General features: G+C 49.1%; 1 protein-coding gene across 11 annotated transcripts in view; it reads left to right on the top strand.

Annotated features, from left to right (window-relative positions):
- Positions 1-19,505, top strand: part of PRR5L (proline rich 5 like) — a 72,366-nt gene that overhangs the window by 27,895 nt on the left and 24,966 nt on the right. For 10 of the 11 annotated variants that reach the window (XM_045893889.3, XM_045893888.3, XM_045893886.3 and 7 more), the window contains exon 4: positions 7,268-7,316. The exons of the other annotated variant lie outside the window; for it this stretch is intronic. In XM_045893889.3, coding sequence (XP_045749845.1) covers positions 7,268-7,316 — 49 coding nt within the window. The remainder of the gene's footprint in view (positions 1-7,267; positions 7,317-19,505) is intronic. 11 annotated transcript variants of the gene reach the window in all.

Below are 19,505 nucleotides of genomic sequence, written 5' to 3'. Positions count from 1 at the left end.
ATATGGTGTTTAGAAATGTGGGTATCTCCCCTAAAAATCCAGGCCTCTCTGGAAAGTTCACATCAGGTAACACTGGACGTGTAGTCTGGCCTGGGACTGGTCAGGGGGAGCCAAGGCCTGGCTGCTGGCTTTCGAGGAGCATGCTGCAGCCCCCACTGTTCATGTCTGCCTGCGTCCCTCACCCACCTTACCCACCTGCTCCTGTGAGCATGCGGGGTACCATGGGCTGACTTTGAGGTTGGCCTCATTTGGGGTGAGGATCTACCTATATGGCCCCGGGCAAGGCTCTGAGCATCAGTCTCCCCATCTGCAAGATGAGGATAAATTCCTACCACAGAGGCACTGGAGGATTAGCAATGCTGCGTGCCAACTGCCTAGCATCGTGCATGTGACATGATTAGCCAGCTCAGTCCATAGAGTGTGCAACTCTTGATCTTGGGGTTGTAAGTTCAAGCCCCACCGTGGGTGTAGAGATTACACAAAAATAAAATCTTAAAAAATAAAGAAAAAAAAGGAAGGCCAATGGAAGCTCTTTGTTGGTGGTCTCCCATCTTTTTTTACTGTCCCCACTGCCACCCACTAGGGTGCAGGAAAGCAAGAGGTATGGGAGTCTTCACATTTTACCTGAGTCATGGACACCCCCTCCAGTGGGCCCCAGTAAAATGGACCCAAGGAGGAAAGGGGCATTTGCATGTCAGTGCACAAAGAGGCCACCTCCTTAAAATATGTCCTGTTGCAGAACTGAGGGAGGTGACCTTCGGGGGAGTTAGCAGTCAGGTTGGGGGGTACTGAGCAGCTACAGTATCAGGAACAGGGCCTGATCATGAGGAGGTTGGGTTGGATCCTGCTAAGGAGCCAGGTTGGAGGGCCTGAGTACTTGGGGCAGCCCGTAGTAGCCAGATGACACGGAAATATTGAACAGCTCATCTGGCCGTCCTGACAGATGCTGGGGAGCCATAAGCCCCGTGACTCCTGTCTCCAAACTGCTGCCTCCTCCCCTGGGCTTTTGCTGCTCTGGGTCTTTCCCCGTGTGCCAGGGACACGGTGGCCCATACCTGAGGTGGTTTCTCTCCATCCTCTGGGCCGCTCCTGCGCCGCCTGCCCCCCTGGGGTCCTCGTGCCTCTCCACCAGCCAGGATCCGGCTCTGGCCCAGCCTTGTTTACCCTTCAAGCCCACAGAAGTGGGAAGTTGAGTTGACAAGACAGTGAGGGGCGAGTTGGCGGGTCTGTGTAATAACAGGAAATCGTGTCATCTGGGGTGGTGTCTAGCCCAGTCAGCCTTAGGCGGGGAGAAGGGGGTGACATAATACAGGTCAGTGAGTGGTTCTCCATTTTTTCCCTCTTGTGGCCTTTCTGGCTTCTGACTGAACTTCGTGCCCCGTTTCCCTTGTGGGTTGGACCCATGTGAGCGTTCCTTTGCCATTACTCCCAGGTCCCCACTTCCTTTTTCCAGCTCCGTGGCTGCTGCTGGTGGTGGTTAGCAACAGGATTCTGTGTGCCTGGAAGCCACATAGGTGACACAGGCGAAGCTGGAGCCCCGTGAGCTGGGACGTCACTTCCATCTTAGTCAAGCCACCTTTTCCCCACCATCCTACCTTTGTTACCCTTTGTTCATTCAGTGAGGTCTGGCCCTAGTGTCCGGCCCCCTTCGTGAGTTTCACCTGGGTCCCTCATGCAGGCTTGGGAATGGGCTGGTCCGGCTGTACTTTTAAGATGCTGAGAAGCTGTTGGATCAAGTTCTTGGGAGTGTGGGTGTCAGGGTCTGCAACCCTGGGCAGCATGCACCTGCCCAGCCTTATGCACGCCAGGCCTGTTCTGGGAACTAACTGGTCCAGGATGAACTCTTTAACCCTTGCGGTAATCCGCAGAGTGGTATCCTTTTTACCCCTGAGCTCTGGCTGGAGAACGGGTACAAGGGACTGACCAGTGATGTTGACTTGCAAAGGTGATCGCTGACAACAGGCTTTGGTCCAGGTCCTCACACTCCATGAGGCCTCTCTCATCTCTGTCCTGTGCTTGCTGCACACCCTCCGTACTGGCCTCTGAGGGTTGTTTTCCTTGTGTTTAAAAAGCGGAGGTGTGGGCGCCTGGGTGGCTCAGTTGGTTAAGCGACTGCCTTCAGCTCAGGTCATGATCCTGGAGTCCCGGGATCGAGTCCCGCATTGGGCTCCCTGCTCGGCGGGGAGTCTGCTTCTCCCTCTGACCCTCCTCCCTCTCATGCTCTCTGTCTCTCATTCTCTCTCTCTCAAATAAATAAAATCTTTAAAAAATAAAAAAAATAAATAAAAAGCGGAGGTGTTACTACGACCTTATGGCTTTGTTTTTGGCTTAAAGGAGGAAACAGGTGTTGTGTATGTTGTGGACTGCAGTGCCTGGCACCTAGTAAGTGCTTAGTAAACTTCAGTCGCAGGGCGGGGATCATCCAGCTCCATCCTAGGAGCAATCTATTTCTTATTCCTTATTTTTATTTATTTGTTCCAGTAAGGAATTACATTCCTGTTTTCAGGGAAAACACCCTAGGAGAGGGTGGAGAAAGTGGAAGGGGGCTGCCGGGTTCTCAGCCCCTGTGCCTTAGCCAGAACACGCATCCTAGGGATCGGCAATGAGAGTTTTCATCTCTTGCATCTAGGGAACCACAAACCATAGGCTCGTCAATTCTGTTGTCGTTCCTCTTGCTTTGCTCTCCTTTCTTGTGCTTTGCAAACTAAACTGGCAAAGCTAATGAGGAAGGTTAGAGGGTGAGTTGACCTCTGAATTTAGGTCTGTGCCCCTCTAACCGCTTGATACTTGTACTCTCTGTTTTTGGGGAAGATGGTGCTCCTGTGCCTGCCGAGACCGTGGCCCTGGTGGGAAGAAATCTCTGTCCAGGCTCCGTTCGTCCCTTCTAGCACCATGTCTGACACAGAGCAGGTGTTCAGAAAATGGCTGTGATTTGGCGAATGAATTTGTGGATCTCTGTTCTCTCTCTGGAGAGAAGCTCCTGCCGAGACCCCCCTGGAGATGGTGTATCAAGACAGAGGCGTGGAAAATCCCTCTTTCTCTCAGTTCAGCTAAGATCATGTTTTTCAGAAGTACTCTTTCCTTGTAAACCAAGTGCAAACAGAATAAATGCCGAGTATAGAAACCGGATGGAGATTTTGCAGTATGACTTAGCGGCAATCTGCTCTCCGATGGCTGGGCCAGCTCTGGCCTCCTCCCCACTTTTCTCTCTGGGTTGAATTCTCAGGCTGCCAGGCTGAGTTTGGGTTTGGGTTGGCAGGTTCTCCGGCCTTGTGGGATTCTCCGATCCCTGGGAGCACCTGCTTCCTGACATTGCAACCTTGATGGGAACTCCCTCCCAGAATTTCTTCTAGGCTGCAAGCCATTTGGTAGTAACCCTGGTGGTGATTTTTGTTAATTAAATTAAAAAACATTTTTTAAATGTTTTTTTCATAGGATTCACAGGATACAAAAATTTTAAATATATAATGAGTTATACCATAAAGAATCTCCATCTCTTGTACCCCAGAAACCCAGTTCTCATTCAACACCCCCCCCAAAGAGAATTATTATAACAGCAGTTTATCGGACATTCTTCCAGACCTTCTTTATGCATATGGAAGGAACATATATATGGAAAAGCAGCCGGGGACACTCAGCAATTTGTAGGAGGTCCACAGACTGGGGTCTCTATCTCCTCGTAACTTCAGGGAATAAAGTTTGCTAAAGTGTTTTGTTGCCCTACTTAATTTCCAGCAACAGCTTCAATTTTCTCCAGCTCCTTACTTGGGGAGATGGATAGGAGGGGACAAAGCCCAGTGCATTTATATGTAATTTTTAAAATGCATTCGTGCTTCGCCTGCTTGAAAATCAAGGCGCTATCTATTTCAGTTCAAAGGGCCTGTTGGAAACCAAATCACATCGCTGTTCCAGAGCAGTTAAGTTCAAAGAACAGATGTGACAACTGAGTTAATTGGTATTCTGTAAATAAAAATACATATTCTTATTTTTCTCTTATCTTTTCATAAGGTAGCGTATTATACACACTGTTCAGCATCTTGCATTATTTAAGACTTAATATAACCTAGATCTTTATGTACCATTAGAATTCTTCTCTCTCTTTTTTAACAATTGCATAAAATTCCATTGTAAGAATGATACAATTTTTTGCAAGTACTTTATTGGTGCCCATCTGTGTTGATTCCTTTATTTTGCTGCTGCAGAAACTCCGTACATATACGCAGTGACCTTGTCTAACACAAAACATGCTCCGAAGTAGGACAAGTTTTGTAAGGGACAGAACCACTTAGTGATTGGCACCCCTCGCCCCCAGGACAACAGAACATTGACCTAACTGATCCGATGGGGTCTATTCTGTTCGGCTAAGTCTATATAACAAGACCTAGTGGACAGGGTTTTGAACTCAGGAATTGAGGAAAGGACACATGTCTGGTTCTCTTACCATACCCGGTCAGAAATAGTCCATTAATTAGGTTGAAAGTATAGAAGGCGGATCGTTGTGCAGATTCCTGTGTCTGGTTCCTCCTCAGTAAAGGACCGAGGATCCGAGTTCCCAGTGTGGTAGAAGCACATATATATATGGAAAAGCAGCCGGGGACACTCAGCAATAGTAGGAGGTCCTCGCCTTGCGCTGCTCGTTCTTCTCCATCACCATCTCACTGCTCCTGGTATGGCTGCTTCTAGCTTCAGTCCTAGGAGTTCCAGTCTTTCCGCTGTGCCTTTGTCTTGGCAGCCATGTCAAGTTCCCTCCTTAGCCTCTGCTCCTTTATCAGCCGGTTTCTCCCGCAAGCTTTGTCTCCCTGTAATGCTCTGCAGAATTCCGGCCGTGGCCACGGCTGGTGGCAGCCCTGGCAGGACCGGAAGGTGCTGTACCTTCCCCTCACTGTGAGCTGTAGCCTTTCTGCCTCCCCTGATCGGTCGGGGGCCGTGCTTCTCGGATTCCTCGGTTGGGTAGCGTGGTGATGCTCCCAAGTCCTGCCCTGAAAAGTCCCTGGGCAGTCATCACCTGTTAACCACGTCCAGCCTTGATTAACGATGCTCACATTTACGTGGATCCCTCCTCCACTGTGGTCCGGGAGGGTTTCCCATAGCAGTTGACCTTGAAGGACTACCCTTCCCACGGACCTCTTTCTCCTTGCACTTTACCCAAAGCATCTTCACGAGCACAGTTTCCCAGCTTGGATTCCTCGGGGACACCAATTCCATAACCCATTCTTTGGTCTCAGAGCCGTGTCCGTCCCTCAGCATCATGAGTACCCAAGACGTGCTTGGGAAACTCTGTTTGGGGCAGCCTGTTGTTATTAGGACGTGTTTTTCCACCTTTTGAGGAAGCTTGGCTTCTTCGCCTGTGGTTCCGAGGCTTCCCGGTGGCCATGAAGACCTTGCTCAGGGGTGCCTCCCCTCTAGTAGTCAGAAACGGCCTCCCTGACTCTTCCTGTTTGAAAGCCTCCATCTGGGGCTGCCCACTAGGTTTCTGTTTCTGCCTGAGAGAAGGCTCTAGCCTCCCAGAGCGGTGATGAGCGCCCGGCCCATGGCCTGCTGACTGATGAAGGTTCCCCCGCCTCTTGTCAGACCTGCCCACATCTGGGAGAGCTGCTGGGTTGTGTTTGTGGGGTAACCTTCCAGGAGCCCGCCGTGATACTGGATTTCAAAATGCAGTATCCACCACACGCACATTGTCGGTCGTGGGAAAAAGAACTTATTTTCCTAGCTCAGCACATGTTTGCAGCTTTCCAGGGGTCTTTCTGGTATGAGAATTTAGATTATGGAGGTCTCCCTCTTTTTCTTTTGCAGTCCTGTTGCGTCTATGGTCTGCGCCTAATGATACCTCGCTGTAACTTCCTGTTTCCCCTCCAGTGACATGTGGGGAACGCATTCTTGGGGGGGGAGTGGATAGCGGCAGCTGTTGTCAGAAGCCTGAGCACTTGCCCCTTCATGACCATGACTGGTGGGATGGGTCAGTGCACTCATTTGAAGTGGTGAAGAGTGTACCCCCCAGGGGACTCACTGGCTCTGGGGAGCTATAGCAGTGGGGCCAGTCCCATGATTTGTCACAGGGAGAAGGGGTCTGGTGCCAATACCTCTATGTTTAAAATTCGTTCGAGCTCTCAAGACTCTGAGATCATCTTGCGAGTGTATTTATGAGCATGCTCTCCATCCGCAGCACCGAGACCTCCTCTCTGTGTTCACTTCTGCATACCTGGTGCCGGCACAATGTCTGGCACATGAAGCTCAAGAAATGTTTGTGGCTGGATGAGTAAAATCTCTTTTCCCAGTTGTTGCCCCCTTTGGAGGCTTCCTCAGTCGCTCGGGGATGAGCGGCAAGACCAGCCCAACCGTGGCACCAAGTTGAATGTCCTGGTGGATTTGGAGGAGAGACAGGGTGGGATTATGGGGAAAGATGTTGAATTTGCAGAAGGCTTGGCTTTGAATCTTAACTCTGCCACCGGCTTATTCCGAGGACCTCTCTGAGCCTCCGTTTCTTTTCTTTTTTTTTTTTTAAGATTTTATTTATTTATCTGAGAGAGAGAATGGGAGACAGAGAGCATGAGAGGGAAGAGGGTCAGAGGGATAAGCAGACCCCCCGCTGAGCAGGGAGCCCGATGTGGGACTCCAGGATCATGACCTGAGCCGAAGGCAGTCGCTTAACCAACTGAGCCACCCAGGCGCCCCTAAGCCTCCGTTTCTTTATCTGCATGGGTGGGATAATGATTGCTCTCCTCTCGCACATATTTCACAATCTTGGGTTGAAGAATGTATGGCAACTGTGTTTTAAACCATAAAGTCTGCAGATGTGGAGGATTCCAAAATTATAGTCTTTCTCCTCTTTGCTTTTTTTTCCCCCCCTTCACATGAAGCCAGGTGCCTTGTCTTGCCTGTACCAACACTGTTGGACTCTCCTGTGCTTGGGGCATGATCTCAGGGTCGTGAGATCGAGCCCTGTGTTGGGCTCTGCGCTGGGTGTGGAGCCTGCTTAGGATTCTCTCTCTCCCTCTCTGTCTGTCCTCCCCCCTCCTCTCTCTCTCTCTAAAAAAAAAAAAAAAAAGAATCTTCTGTGGCAGCCTGGATCCCCCTGTAGGATTTCCATTGCCTGAATTCCCTAATAACTCTTGTGCAGAGGTATTACTAAGCCTAGCACACTCCCTTCTTAGACCTCGCCTTGGCCCCTGTACCACTGGCGAGCACTCCGTCATTGTCACGTATCTATGAACTAGACACCAGGCGCTGTACCATCAAGGGCTGCTTGACGGTGTTTCTCTCTCCCCAGGAGGCTGCTGAAGAGTGAGCTTGGATCCTTCATTACAGACTATTTCCAGGTAAGCTGCGTGGGTCTGAGTGTCTGTCATTATAGTGTACGTGGATGCATGTACCATTCCTTCAACATCCAAAATTACGGACACCGAGTCCCTGATACGGGCAGGGCCAGTGTGGTCCCTCCTTTTATGGAGATGATGATCTTGGGCAGCAGCTCTCAGGCTTTTTTAGTCTCAGGACTCCTTTGTGCTCTTAAAAATGACCACTTATTTGGGTTATCTCTGTCTGAATCACGATATTGGAAATGAAACCTGAGAAACTTTAAGATATTTAATTCATTTAAGTCATAAACCTATTACACATTAGCCTAAACAGCATTTTTATGAAAGATGGCTTTTTCAGAAAAAAAACAAAACAGAAGAGTGGCATTGTTTTATGCTTGCAAATCTCTGCACCGTCTGGCTCCAGAGGAGGTAGCTGGATCCTCGTATCTGTTTCCCATGCAGTCTGTTGCGGTACTGCACATCATGTAGTCGCTGGAAAATCGCACGGTACACCCATGGAGGATGCAAGGAAAAGGGCAAATTGTGGCTTCGGGTTACTGAGGAAATGGTTTTGACCATGTGGGCAAGGTCTAAGGATCTCTCGTGGGACCCCAAACCACACTTAGAGAATTGCTGCTTGAGTGACCTTCCGTCCCACCCCCATGGATGGCATCTAAATCACTGTAACTGTAGGTATCCTTCAGCCAAGTTGTTTCTGGTCGCTAAGCCTCCCGGTCTGTCCTGTTAAAGATGATTGGATCAGGGGATCTGACATCCCTCCTGCCAAAACCCTATTTTTACGGGGCTATTGAATTCAAGGTTCCAGTCTCACTTGGAAGATGGTCTCTAATCCACTGATACAGGTGGTTTTCCTGATTCTAACCACAGGCACATGGGGACGGGGGAGGGCATGGGGACGTGTTGTTTGACTGAGTAACTCACTGGGTGACACTTTGGTGAAGTCAGAGTTCCTGCTTTTCACTTATTAGTTGAGTGGTCTTGGGCAAGATGCCTTGTTTTCCCCATTTGTAAAATGGGAATAAAAATATGACCTACCTTAGAGGTCATTGTATGGTTTACATGAAATGATATCCGTAAAGTACTCGGCACATAGTGTGTGGGGAGGGAAGTGGGGGAACAGAGTGGGGGAGTGGTCAAGATCATGCCCCCTAAAGCCAGACTACCTGGGTTCAGTGCCCAGCATAGCCACGTACTAGCTGTGTGACCTTGAGCAATTTGCTTTACCTCTCTGTGTTTTAGTTTTCTGTTCTATAAAAACAAGGGTAATAGGACCAAACCTTACAAGGTTGTTGTGAGGACCGACTAGATTATTATTTGTTAAGTGTCAGGAACAGTGACGAGCACAGAGGAAGACAGAGTAATGTGGTCGTTAAATTTATATGTATGCATATTTGTTATTCTAAGGTGTCATCCATCCCTTTTAATGGGAAAGTAACATAAAAACAGAAAACATCTTGGTTTCAGGTTGGTGATGTTATTCCATATCCAAGGAGAACATACTTTTAAGACCATTTAAAGAGTTTTTAGGTCTTAAAAACAACACAGGCATTCTTTTTTTTTCTTACCAAGATTCAGGAAGCTTAAACTTTTATGTGCACTTTAATTTTTTTTAAGATTTTTTATTTATTTATTTGACAGAGAGAGCACACAAGCAGGGAAAGCAGCAGGGGGAGGGAGAGGGAGAAGCAGGCTCCCTGCTAAGCAGGGAGCCTGATGCAGGGCTCAATCCCAGGACCCTGGGATCACGACCTGAGCCGAAGGCAGACGCTTAACCTACTGAGCTACCCAGGCGCCCCTTATGTGCACTTTTAAAGAATGACAGATGTCAGTCCTTTAAAACACACACACACACACATGTGCGTGCACATGAACGCACGCACACGCACACACACGCACAGAGCAGAAAATGGCCGCTATAAATCTGGACAAAGCAAGACTCAACGGAAGCCTGGAATTCAGTTGGCTCAGATGTCTCAGCTGCTCGAAAGAAGGCCCGGGTCCAGGGAGAGACAAACGTAAAGATTAAGAAAGAGGTAATTAGTTACAAATGTGAATCATCTCTGTTGCCCTTGACTCAAAGGTCAGTCTTGTCCTCAGCCTCTCCTCTTGCTCTCTGTAGGGATTGATTTTTAAATCCAACTCCAGAGAAGTGGTTTTTCAATCAGTCCTGGAGGAACCTGCCCAGCCGGCCGCCTTCCTCGTTGACATTTAAAACAGCGTTTGGTGTGGTTTCCATCGGGTTTTAAATGTCAGTTGTCTTTTGGCACAGGGGGCTTACCCCTAGGATGGGTGGGGAAGGGCATTTGGGTGGGGACTTGTTTATCTGGGAAGCCCTGAGGTTTTGGGGGGCGGTTAATGCTGCTTACAAAGTATGCCAAACACTTAACTAATAACCACATGTCATTTTTTTTTCTATCGAGAGCTTAATCAGACAAACTGCTTGGTGAAGAGTGAGTCTGACAGTGTGGGGTAGGAACTGGTTTTCACAGTTTTGAATCTGGTTTTTCCTTAGTGTAGGGTGCTAGACGGGAGAGAGAGCTAGCCTGGACGCTGTCGAGCTGTCTGCTTAAATGTAGGTTTTAAGTCTCATGTAAGGAGCAGAGCCCTTTTTAAAAATGGTGTCTGGTTCCCCAGTCCCTGGAAGTTACCTGGCATAGAAGAGATACTCAGTAAAGTTTCTTGCAGGAGAGGGAGGTAGATGATTTTAGGTGGTAGAGGCAGGGGCGTTAAATAACATTCACCTTCGTGGCTGGAAATTATTTCCCTTCTTTTTCCTTTAGCGCTGCTGATTGTGCCAGAGAGAGTCTTGGTTTGCGAGTCTTTGACACTTCTGTGGGACTTGGCGATCGTGTTTCAGGAAGACAGAGCAGGCCTCAAGTGTAGAGCCTTCAGCTAGGGACACTAATTAGGATTTCATAACCTTTTTTTTTTTTGCTTTGAGTTGATGGTTGAGTTACATTCTATTTATGGCAACTGATGTTACTATAGTTTCATTTTTAGACATATGTATGTTTTAAAAGCGGATGGATTTAAGAAAAATAGTCTGCAAAGAGTAACAGTTTAGGCGGCCCTGGCTATGGCCAAATGCTGAAGGTGGTTCAAGAGAGACTCGGGTTTGGAGAGCCCCGTGCTAGGCACCTCTTGGAAATGGGCTGGTCCCAAAGCCATGCCAAGTAGAACTCTCCATGAGGGAGGATGGAGGGGAGGAGGGGCATCCAGGAGGGAGGGTTCTAGAGGCCAGCCTTCACATTCCACTGGCAGATGGAAAGTCTGAATGGGCTCCAGGAAGAACATTCCTCCAGCAAGGAGGAGGGCAGAAGGTCTGGGGACAAATAAGGAACAGAACCCAGGGGTGGACAGGGAAGACCCCAACACCATGGATGTGGCTGTTGGTGAAGATGATGAATGGGCTCCTTGGGCACTGGGCTTATCTATGTGGAGGGACAGATGGCCCCCTCCTGGGCATCTGCATTCAGCAGTGGACTCCCATCTCCTGGGACCCAGACCCCCAACCCAGACATCTCTACTTACAAAGCCTTCTTTGTGATGCCGCTTCTGAAAGTGAACATTCTCACTTTGTAGCTTTAAAGAAAGAGTCACAAAAGAATATTTTCAGCGAAGAATAATGAAAATGACCTGAGGTGAAGGCAGAGGGGAAGCAGGTGGAAAAACAGTGCTTATCTTGTGTCTACAGACACACAGGAGACAGGCCGTCTGAGCCACAGAAGCACAGATAGATTTCCAGAAGACACTGATCCCCCCAAAATCTGACATTTCCAGCATTTTCTTTTTCCCTCTGTTTTGCATTGCGCCTGGAAGGAGGGTTGGGTTTTCCCAGGGGAACTCTGTATCATAGAGACAGCTCTGTGGGATAATTCATTCCTTATAACTTTGGAAACCAATGAAATGCTATGCATTTTTGTATCACCTAATTAGTGGTTAACCACTTTGGTGGTGCGGGGCATGGGGATGCGAGGAGTTGCAGACAGCGTTTTCTATGTTCCTGTATCTGCTGGTGTTGCTGTGGCTGCTGCAAGCTTTCCCCTAAGCCCAGAAAGTTAAATTCCTTTTGGTTTTGCTTGATACAGAAACTCTGGGGTGCCTGGGTGGCTCAGTCGTTAAGCGTCCGCCTTCAGCTCAGGTCATGGTCCCAAGCGAGCCCCGCATCGGGCTCCTGCTCTGCGGGAAGCCTGCTTCTCCCTCTCCCACTCCCCCTGCTTGTGTTCCTGCTCTCGCTGACTCTGTCAAATAAATAAATAAATAAAATCTTAAAAAAATAAAAGAAACTCTGTCTATTGTCAGTGGCTCTGAACGATATAGTACCTAGGAAAGGGGGAAATTTAGTCACCCTAATGCCTAAAGGTGATGGATGACCTGGTAGCATTTGATACAAATACCTCCCCCCTACTACCCATATCTGTGAGTCCCAGGAGGCCAGTTTCCTCCTTAGCTCTTCATTATCAGGGAAAATTCATTGAGGGTTTATGGCAGAGCCGAAGGAGGAAACATCGAAGCATCGTGGCCACTGTGGAGTTGGAGATTGCAGACAGAACAGGGATGTAGATGCATCCATGCAGATGCATACCACACTGTGTCGTGTTAACTGAAAACCCGAATGGATGGTAAGGGCTTCCAAAGAAGCCCAGAATAAGTAGATTTTGTAGGGGGCAAAGATGGGACTGGTTAGAATCCACAGCTAGCTGGGTGGAGAGACGATAAAAAGTGGGGAAAATCACTTGTGTGTGATTTTTTTTTTTCCCAAACCCAAATGGAATAGAGGAGAAAAGTTTCAGCTCCTCTTTGGTCAGCCTGGGAAGTCTTCTCCAACCGATGGGATTCCCCAAATGGAAAAAGATGATCAGGTGGACAGAGGGTAGCAAGGGATGGAGTGTTGAACAAGTGGGCTGAGCTCCAGCGAAAAGACAAGGAAGAGGGGAGGGGATGATGCCTTTAGGTGAGAACATTGTTACAGGTTGTGTTTCGGATTTGGCCATTACTTGGAAGAAAGGCATTGTGGAGTTCGTAAATATGTGGGGCAGGGGGTGCCTGGAAGCTTTCCTTGGCTGCTGTGAGGGGAGAAAATAGGGTGGTACCCTGTCTGGGGGCTTTGAGAAAGACCCCTGGATGTTTCAGGCTACTCTCGTGGGGGGCCGCCCGACAGACCGCCCTGTTATCTTTCAGCAGCTCTGCCATACTTCATCCCTTCGACAATTACCTGAATTCTCTGCAATTATTTGAATATTTTTATTGGACTTCTCTCAAATTTTATGAAGGTAAGTGGAAAGGATGGGTCTGGTGAAATTGATAACCGTAAGTCTTCATATAATTGAGATCAAGATGAAACTCAACGGGCACGCCGACATGGCAGGTCTTTAGCCTCACTGGCCTTAGGGTAGTGAACATTCAGTTGCGAAAGAAAGAACATGTAGGTGCAAAACGCTGGAAGTATATCATCCGCAGATGAGGTGTAATTAATTAGGGATTTTATAATCCCTCTTAGCTCTACGGGAGCAGAACTCCTCCTTATATCATGTAAGTGTCTCGTTCCACGCGAGGACGTGTGTTCAGGAAACCATTATGTATGAAATTGGGTGATTTCCCATAGAGCCGGCAGGAGCCGGGCTCAAGGGCACTGATGGAGGAGGGGCGGCAGGTGTGTGTGTGGGGGGGAAAGGGGATGCTTGAAATGCACGCGGTGTTCAGATACCGGGACATGTGCAGAGGTTCAGTGGCCCACGAGGAATAACGACTGAGTTGGAAGGGCTGAGAAATACTTGTTAGGCGTGGAAAGCAACAGGGCAACTTTTTCTGAGGCTGGCAAAGATCTATAAGGAGGACCAAAGCGATGACTGTCACGACGGCTAACACTTTGTCGCATTTATGCACCAGGCACTGTCTTAAGCTGCTGGCTCTCAGGAGTGTGGTCCCCGGACCGGCATCTTCATCGCCATCTGCGAGCGTGTTGGAAAAGCAAATTTTCAGGCCCCACCTCAGACTCAGAGAATCAGAAAGTGTCCGTGATTCTGACGCCCACGCAAGTCTGAGAAACGCACTAAGCCTTTTCCCCAGGCCACGTTACTTATTCCTCCTGACAGCTGATGAGGAAGATTTTGCTCTTACCGTTTTACGGATACTGCAACTGAAGTCCAGAGAAGGGAGGTTACCCAAGATCACACAGCTAGGAAAAGGGAGAGCAGGTATCAAACCCAGGCCACCTGGCCACAGGAGAAAAATCTGGGTTCTACTTTTAATGTTAAAGGATGCCCTTACGGCATCCTATGAAAAACCCCAGGGAAAAAAATTTCAGTGTTTTAAAATTTTATTTGTTTAGGTGTCCAGTGAAACAGACATGGACTGTTTTTAAGCTTCCTTGTTAAACAACTTTTTTAAAAAAAAGATTTTATTTATTTACTTGAGAGAGAGAGCGCACAAGCAGGGGGAGGGGCAGAGGGAGAAGCAGGCTCCCCGCTGAGCAGGGAGCCCGATGTGGGACTCGATCCCCAGACCCTGGGATCATGACCTGAGCTGAAGGCAGACGCTCAACCGACTGAGCCACCCAGGTGCCCCTAAAACAACTTTGTTAAAAGCCCCAATTCACCCTCTTAATGACCACTGAAACGGTACTAAATGAAGAATTAGCATTTGTAACAAGTTTTAAATCTTCACACTCCATCTGGGGATTTCTGTCTGGTCTCATCGCCGCCGCCCCCCACACACACCCCAGAACTGGTTTATTAGGAACTCTCTGGACTTAGGGGTGAGTTGTGTTTATGAGCCTTCTTGTTGCTTATCTAGAGGTATCCAGGTTCACAGGAAATGCAGACATCCTTAGAGACGACGACTGAACTTTCAAAGTCGCAGAGGGGAAAAAAGGAGGTGGCCCACCATTTCCATCACTGGCTGGGTGCCAACGCCAGGAACCTTTGTAGACCTTGGTATCACTGGAAACATGCCTGAAGTAGAATTGTTGGTTAACACAAGCTCTCAGGAGGCAGAGAGGGGCATGCTTCTAGACGCCTCTGGGGTCGGAAAGAATGTCGCGTTTGGGAATGGAATCTGCTTGCGAGCCAGGTGTTTGCCTTGCTAGACAGTGAGTAGATCGCAGAGAGGGAGGCCCTGAGAAAGTATTTTTGGAGAGGCAGAATTTGGGACACTGGTTGCAGGGTCGGGCAGCAGGAATGATCCAGCTGGATGAAGGCTTTGTGGTGGAACTGAGTGACATCCCCCGAGATAGCTCCCAGTTCATGTGAACTGGGAATTGATCCCCTCTACTTTCCCCTGTGGGCAAGGACGTAAACAGTCTCTCCAGGTGACAGGGCAGGAGAGCATGAGGGCTGAAAGCACCAGCCCTTCTGCCAGGTACATCTGGATCCCGGTCCCTGCTGGAACCCTTACTGGCTGGGTGACTGCGGGCATGTCACTTAACCTTTCTGAGCCTGGTTTTCTGAGTGGTAAGCTAGTTGTGATCATGATGCCTACTTCAAAAGGTGGTTGTGGTTCCTAGAGGAGATGTTCTATACGCAAAGTGCTTGGTACAGAGGGAACAGTCAACATACGGTAATTTGTATCTTTGTATTTTTTATTATCATTGCTAAAATAGACCAGGGACATAGAATGGGAGAAAGACCTGCATTTGGATTCAGACCAACCTGGGTGCCGATTCTGGTCTCACATTTGCTGGTTGCTTCTCTGAGCCTTGATTTCTTAATCTGTAAAACGGGCATAGTTTGTGGCAAAGGTATCATGAGCTAGTGCATGCAGAGGGTTTAATACAGTGCCTGACAAGAGTAAAAATCAGTAACTCTCCTGTCCTTCCATCATCATCATCGTCGTCGTCACTGCTAAATCAGTAGAAGAGCGGGTGGCCAGTGGCCTTAACATTTACAGAATTCCTGCTGTATGGAAAGTTCTTTCCCCTGGGAAGATGGGGGTCCTTGTCCTTCTCCCCACCCCCAAGCCTAATGGGTTCCCTGTTTTCCTGAGTCCCTCCGGTGGGGGCGGGGAGGTGCCTGCCTGACAGGAGGTGCATACTGGTGACGAGCCCACCTTCTCCTCACCTCCCCTGCCTCTTCCTGCCTGACTTCCCGTGATCACCTCAGTGGGATGAGCTGAATCTGTCCTGCCCGGTCAAGGTTGGGTGGTTTGGGTGCCTTTCCCCAGACAGCCTTGTGTTTTGCATTTTTCCTAGCTGAACCTCACTTTTCTATGGGCAGCCTGTTTTGGGGATGTCTTAGAAAAAATAGACGTGTCAGCTATTTCTCACGTCTAGGCTCCTCTGCCCTTTCATTGAAATGCTGTGTATTCCACCGCTAAGTTCATTTCCGGGGTGGGGGCGAGGCACTAAGTAACCACGGGCCTCATTCCAAGTCCCAAATCATTTCCTAGGAGCTGCTATTTCATGTAAGTGTTTTTTTAGCTTGAAGCCTTAGGCCTGGGGAGGTGGGGGGGGCAGTGCCTGCTGCCATGGGGCAGGGAGTGGGACCAGAGAAAAGTCAGGTTCTTTCCAGCTCTGGCCCCCCAAGGCTCCATCACCACTGCCCACAGCGAGCAGATACTCGGGACCTTCCGGAGTCAGGCACTTGTCAAGGGCTGGGAATGCTGTGCCGTGAGTTCTAGGGAGAACAGGTGCCTAGAAGGACCACGCATGATGGATGCCCGATTCAAGGGTGGTTCTTCTCTCTCCTTTTTTTTTTTTTTTCCTCCCCGCCTCTTTTAGGTCTCAGCAGCCTTAAGCTCCACAGATGTCCAGGAGGCACATCCTTAGGTGAAGTGACCAGCCGACAAGGCAGGCTTCATAATTTATAGGGCCCAGTGCAAAATAAAAATTTTGGCCATGACCAGGGTGGGGAAATCAGTCTCCCCTTCCTGTGGGCCTGCAGCTGCAACCCATGGTGGACAGGCGACCCCCCAAGAGATTGTAACCTTTGCACCCTCAGTACACAGATCAGGGGTGGCCAAGAGCCCCCCTCTGAGCCACCAGCACTTGAGCCACCCCTCTGGCAGCTGGGCGGGGAGGGCTGCCACCAGGCCCCTCCCCGGGATGCTGCAGGGCATGCACCCAACCTTACCCTCCCTGTACCTGTGCCTGGGCCCCCACCGACAGGACCCTTTTCACCATCTGGGGAATAGGAGGATAGTGGGAGGCGGGCAGGGTGAGGGAGACCCTGCAGTGGGGCCAGCCACCAGGGGGTGGGGAGCAAGTGTGAAATACCCCTCCTGGGGAGGTGGTAGGAGGCAGGACCACAAGGGAGCTGAGACCCCAAGCACTTGGTACGTCCTCCATGGCCCCAATTTCACTTACATAACACAAGTTCAAAGATAAAAATAATAAGAATTGAAACAGTAACTGCAGAGCATTAAGCCCAAGTGGGAGGCCCTTCCGACCACGAAGCCTGCAGTCACACAGGACCCTAACCTCCGCAGGGTCCTGCCTGACTGCAGATTCCCAGGAGAGAAGACCATTGGCTCAGTTTGGGGCCTGCGTCAGGGTGTGGGGTCGGAACCAGGCCAGTTGGCTAAGCCGACAGTGCAGCCTGGGGTCAAGGGGTTTGAGCTTGCACAGTGGGGCAGAGGTCCATTAAGTGGATGACAGGTGCTTCTCCAGAAGGGATGGGGGGGGCTGTGGGCTAGGCTGGCCCCAAAGGTCCTTCTTCTGTGCACACGTGCTGAATAAAATCTAGAGACTCATTTCCTGGAAAAGGAGTCCACCCAAATACCATCAAAACTGTGTGTGACCAGTGGATTTTGACCGCAGGGCTGGGGAGATGGCAGCATGGCTAGATGCTCCCTTCAGTCCCTTCCTGAGCCCAAGTTTTTGTTGCTCTTATTTGGTCTAAGTTAAGGATTGCCATGCTGTGTATCATGAGAATTTTAAAAAGAGTATTTTCTTTTCCATTTCTCTCTAATCCACAAGTAATTTATTTTTCTTAAAAAAGAACAAAATGTTTTGTTTTGTTTTTTTCCAAATGTATCCTTGAAGGGGGAAGATCTAGGAGAGAGAAGGAAGGAGAACCCGGGCCATCTCTTAAAGTTTATCCTTTAAGATCCAGACAAAGTGATTTTTACCCAGTGAAGAAATGTCAACAAATTTAGTGATGCTGTTTTTCTCTTTCTCCCGTCTTATACACATTCTGTCTCTTGTCTTGATGTCTTAAAAGTTCAAAATGGTCTTTAGCACCAAAACAGGCAACATACACTCTCAGCAAATGTTCATTAGCATCTGCCGTGTTTGGGGCCCTGTTCTCAGAGCCTCGGGCACTAAACTAAGAAATGGTCCTTACCCCCTAAGGACCTAACACATAGGATATAGGGTTTGAATTCATTCCTTTGATTAACTCAGGATCTGACCTGGACCTAGCACATGCAGACCCAGTGCATTTTCTCTCTCCATCTCCCAGTAAACTTCTGGTTCTCCCCCAACCCCGCCATTGGAAGTGTAGATAATCGCAGTGATGGAACACACTCAGGAAAGTTGCATTAAGAGGGAGGCTTGATCACATTTGCAGGCGCATCGCAGAGACATGAGCTTTTGGAGGGTCGTGAAGCCGTTTTGGAAGAAGCCTGGGACACCCGTGTGGTATTAGAAGTGGTGACAGAGAGCCATGGCATCAGGAGCCCTCCCACAGAGCACCCAGGGATGTTCTGAGAACCTCACCGGTGGGGGGGGGGGGGGAGTAAGGGACCCACGCAGGGACCTAAGGCCCCAGTTGTTCAGAAACATGCCGATAGAGTGACTGCCACGTGGAAGCACCTCTGTAATCTTTCCCGTCTGGCTCAGCTGCCGCAAAGCCTTGCTTCTGAGAGTCTAAATTGGGTGCCATGATGGTTGCTTGCTTTCTGACCCAGAAGCTGCTGGGATTCGTTTGCTAGGCTGGAAGGGAGAGGACGCAGTTGGGGTTTCACCTTAATTACCTGTTTGTTCCAGTTCTTTGTAAAGGAATTGATTTTTTTCTTCCTTTAACAGAATTGGTGTTCTCCCCTGAGATGTCACTCTAACTTGGATTTGGGGTTCCATCTTGAAACTAAACAGTGGCCGACCACTTTTCGAAGTTAGGTCATATCTTGTGAGGTTTTTTTTTTTTAAGGTTTTATTTATTTATTTGCGAGAGAGAAAGCATGAGCAGGAGGAAAGGGTAGAGGGAGAAGCAGACTCCCCGCTGAGCAGGGAGCCCGATGCAGGGCTCGATCCCAGGACCCTGGGATCATGACCTGAGCTGAAGGTAGATGCTTAACGACTGAGCCACCCAGGCGCCCCTATCTTGCGAGTTTTTTTTTTTTTTTAAACATTTTATTTATTTGAGAGAGAGAGAATGAGAGACAGAGAGCACGAGAGGGGGGAGGGTCAGAGGGAGAAGCAGACTCCCTGCTGAGCAGGGAGCCCGATGCGGGACTCGATCCCGGGACTCCAGGATCACGACCTGAGCCGAAGGCAGTCGCTTAACCAACTGAGCCACCCAGGCACCCTCTTGTGAGTTTTAATAGGTTCTGTGAAATTTGGTTCATCTGTATGTGTCACAGAAATGTGGTAGTTCTTTTGTTAAAATATTTTAATATATTTGATGTAGGCTCATTTGTTACAGACTCTCTCTACCTCCCACTCCTTTTGTGAAGATAGATGAGAGAGCAGCTATGATCATCACTGCCCATCGCCACTGAGTACTAAGGACATAAAATACCGTGTGTGTGTGTGTATTTACAATGACTAATTCTTACATGAACTCTATGATATTGCTGGTATGGTCCATTTTACAGATGAGGAACTCAAGAATCAGGGAAAGTAAGGCCAAGATCACACAGCTAGAATGTGGCCGAGCTGGGACTTGAACCCGTCTGATACCCAAGTTTTTTCCACTCTGCTGTGCATGCTCTTATCATCGTTGCAACAGGGTTGTAGGGTTTTGTAAAGGAGGATACTAAGCAATGCCTTAGGGTTTTTGTGTAGGATACATATCCCCATGGGCCCCCTACCCCATAAGCACAGGCCTTTGATAATCTGATATTGTGAGGCGAGGTGGAGGGGCAACAGCACGTCCTTGCTCTTGGAGCTTCTGTGACCTCTGGAGAGGCTGCGCTGCTTCTTAGGGGACCCGCTGTGGCCCTTCAAGGGAAGGAAGGGGTCTGGGTGGGAAGACTTGCTGGAAGGCAGCAAAGCGGAGCGGAGAGAACGTGGCTTCTGGCTGCAGGAAG

Source organism: Mirounga angustirostris, unplaced genomic scaffold (assembly GCF_029215605.1).
Source record: "Mirounga angustirostris isolate CCGP_5_RB_7025 unplaced genomic scaffold, mMirAng1.0.hap1 SCAF_13, whole genome shotgun sequence".
NCBI lineage: Eukaryota > Metazoa > Chordata > Mammalia > Carnivora > Phocidae > Mirounga > Mirounga angustirostris.
The sequence above is the reverse complement of the archived record's forward strand: the minus strand, read 5'-3'. Positions and strand labels throughout refer to the sequence as shown.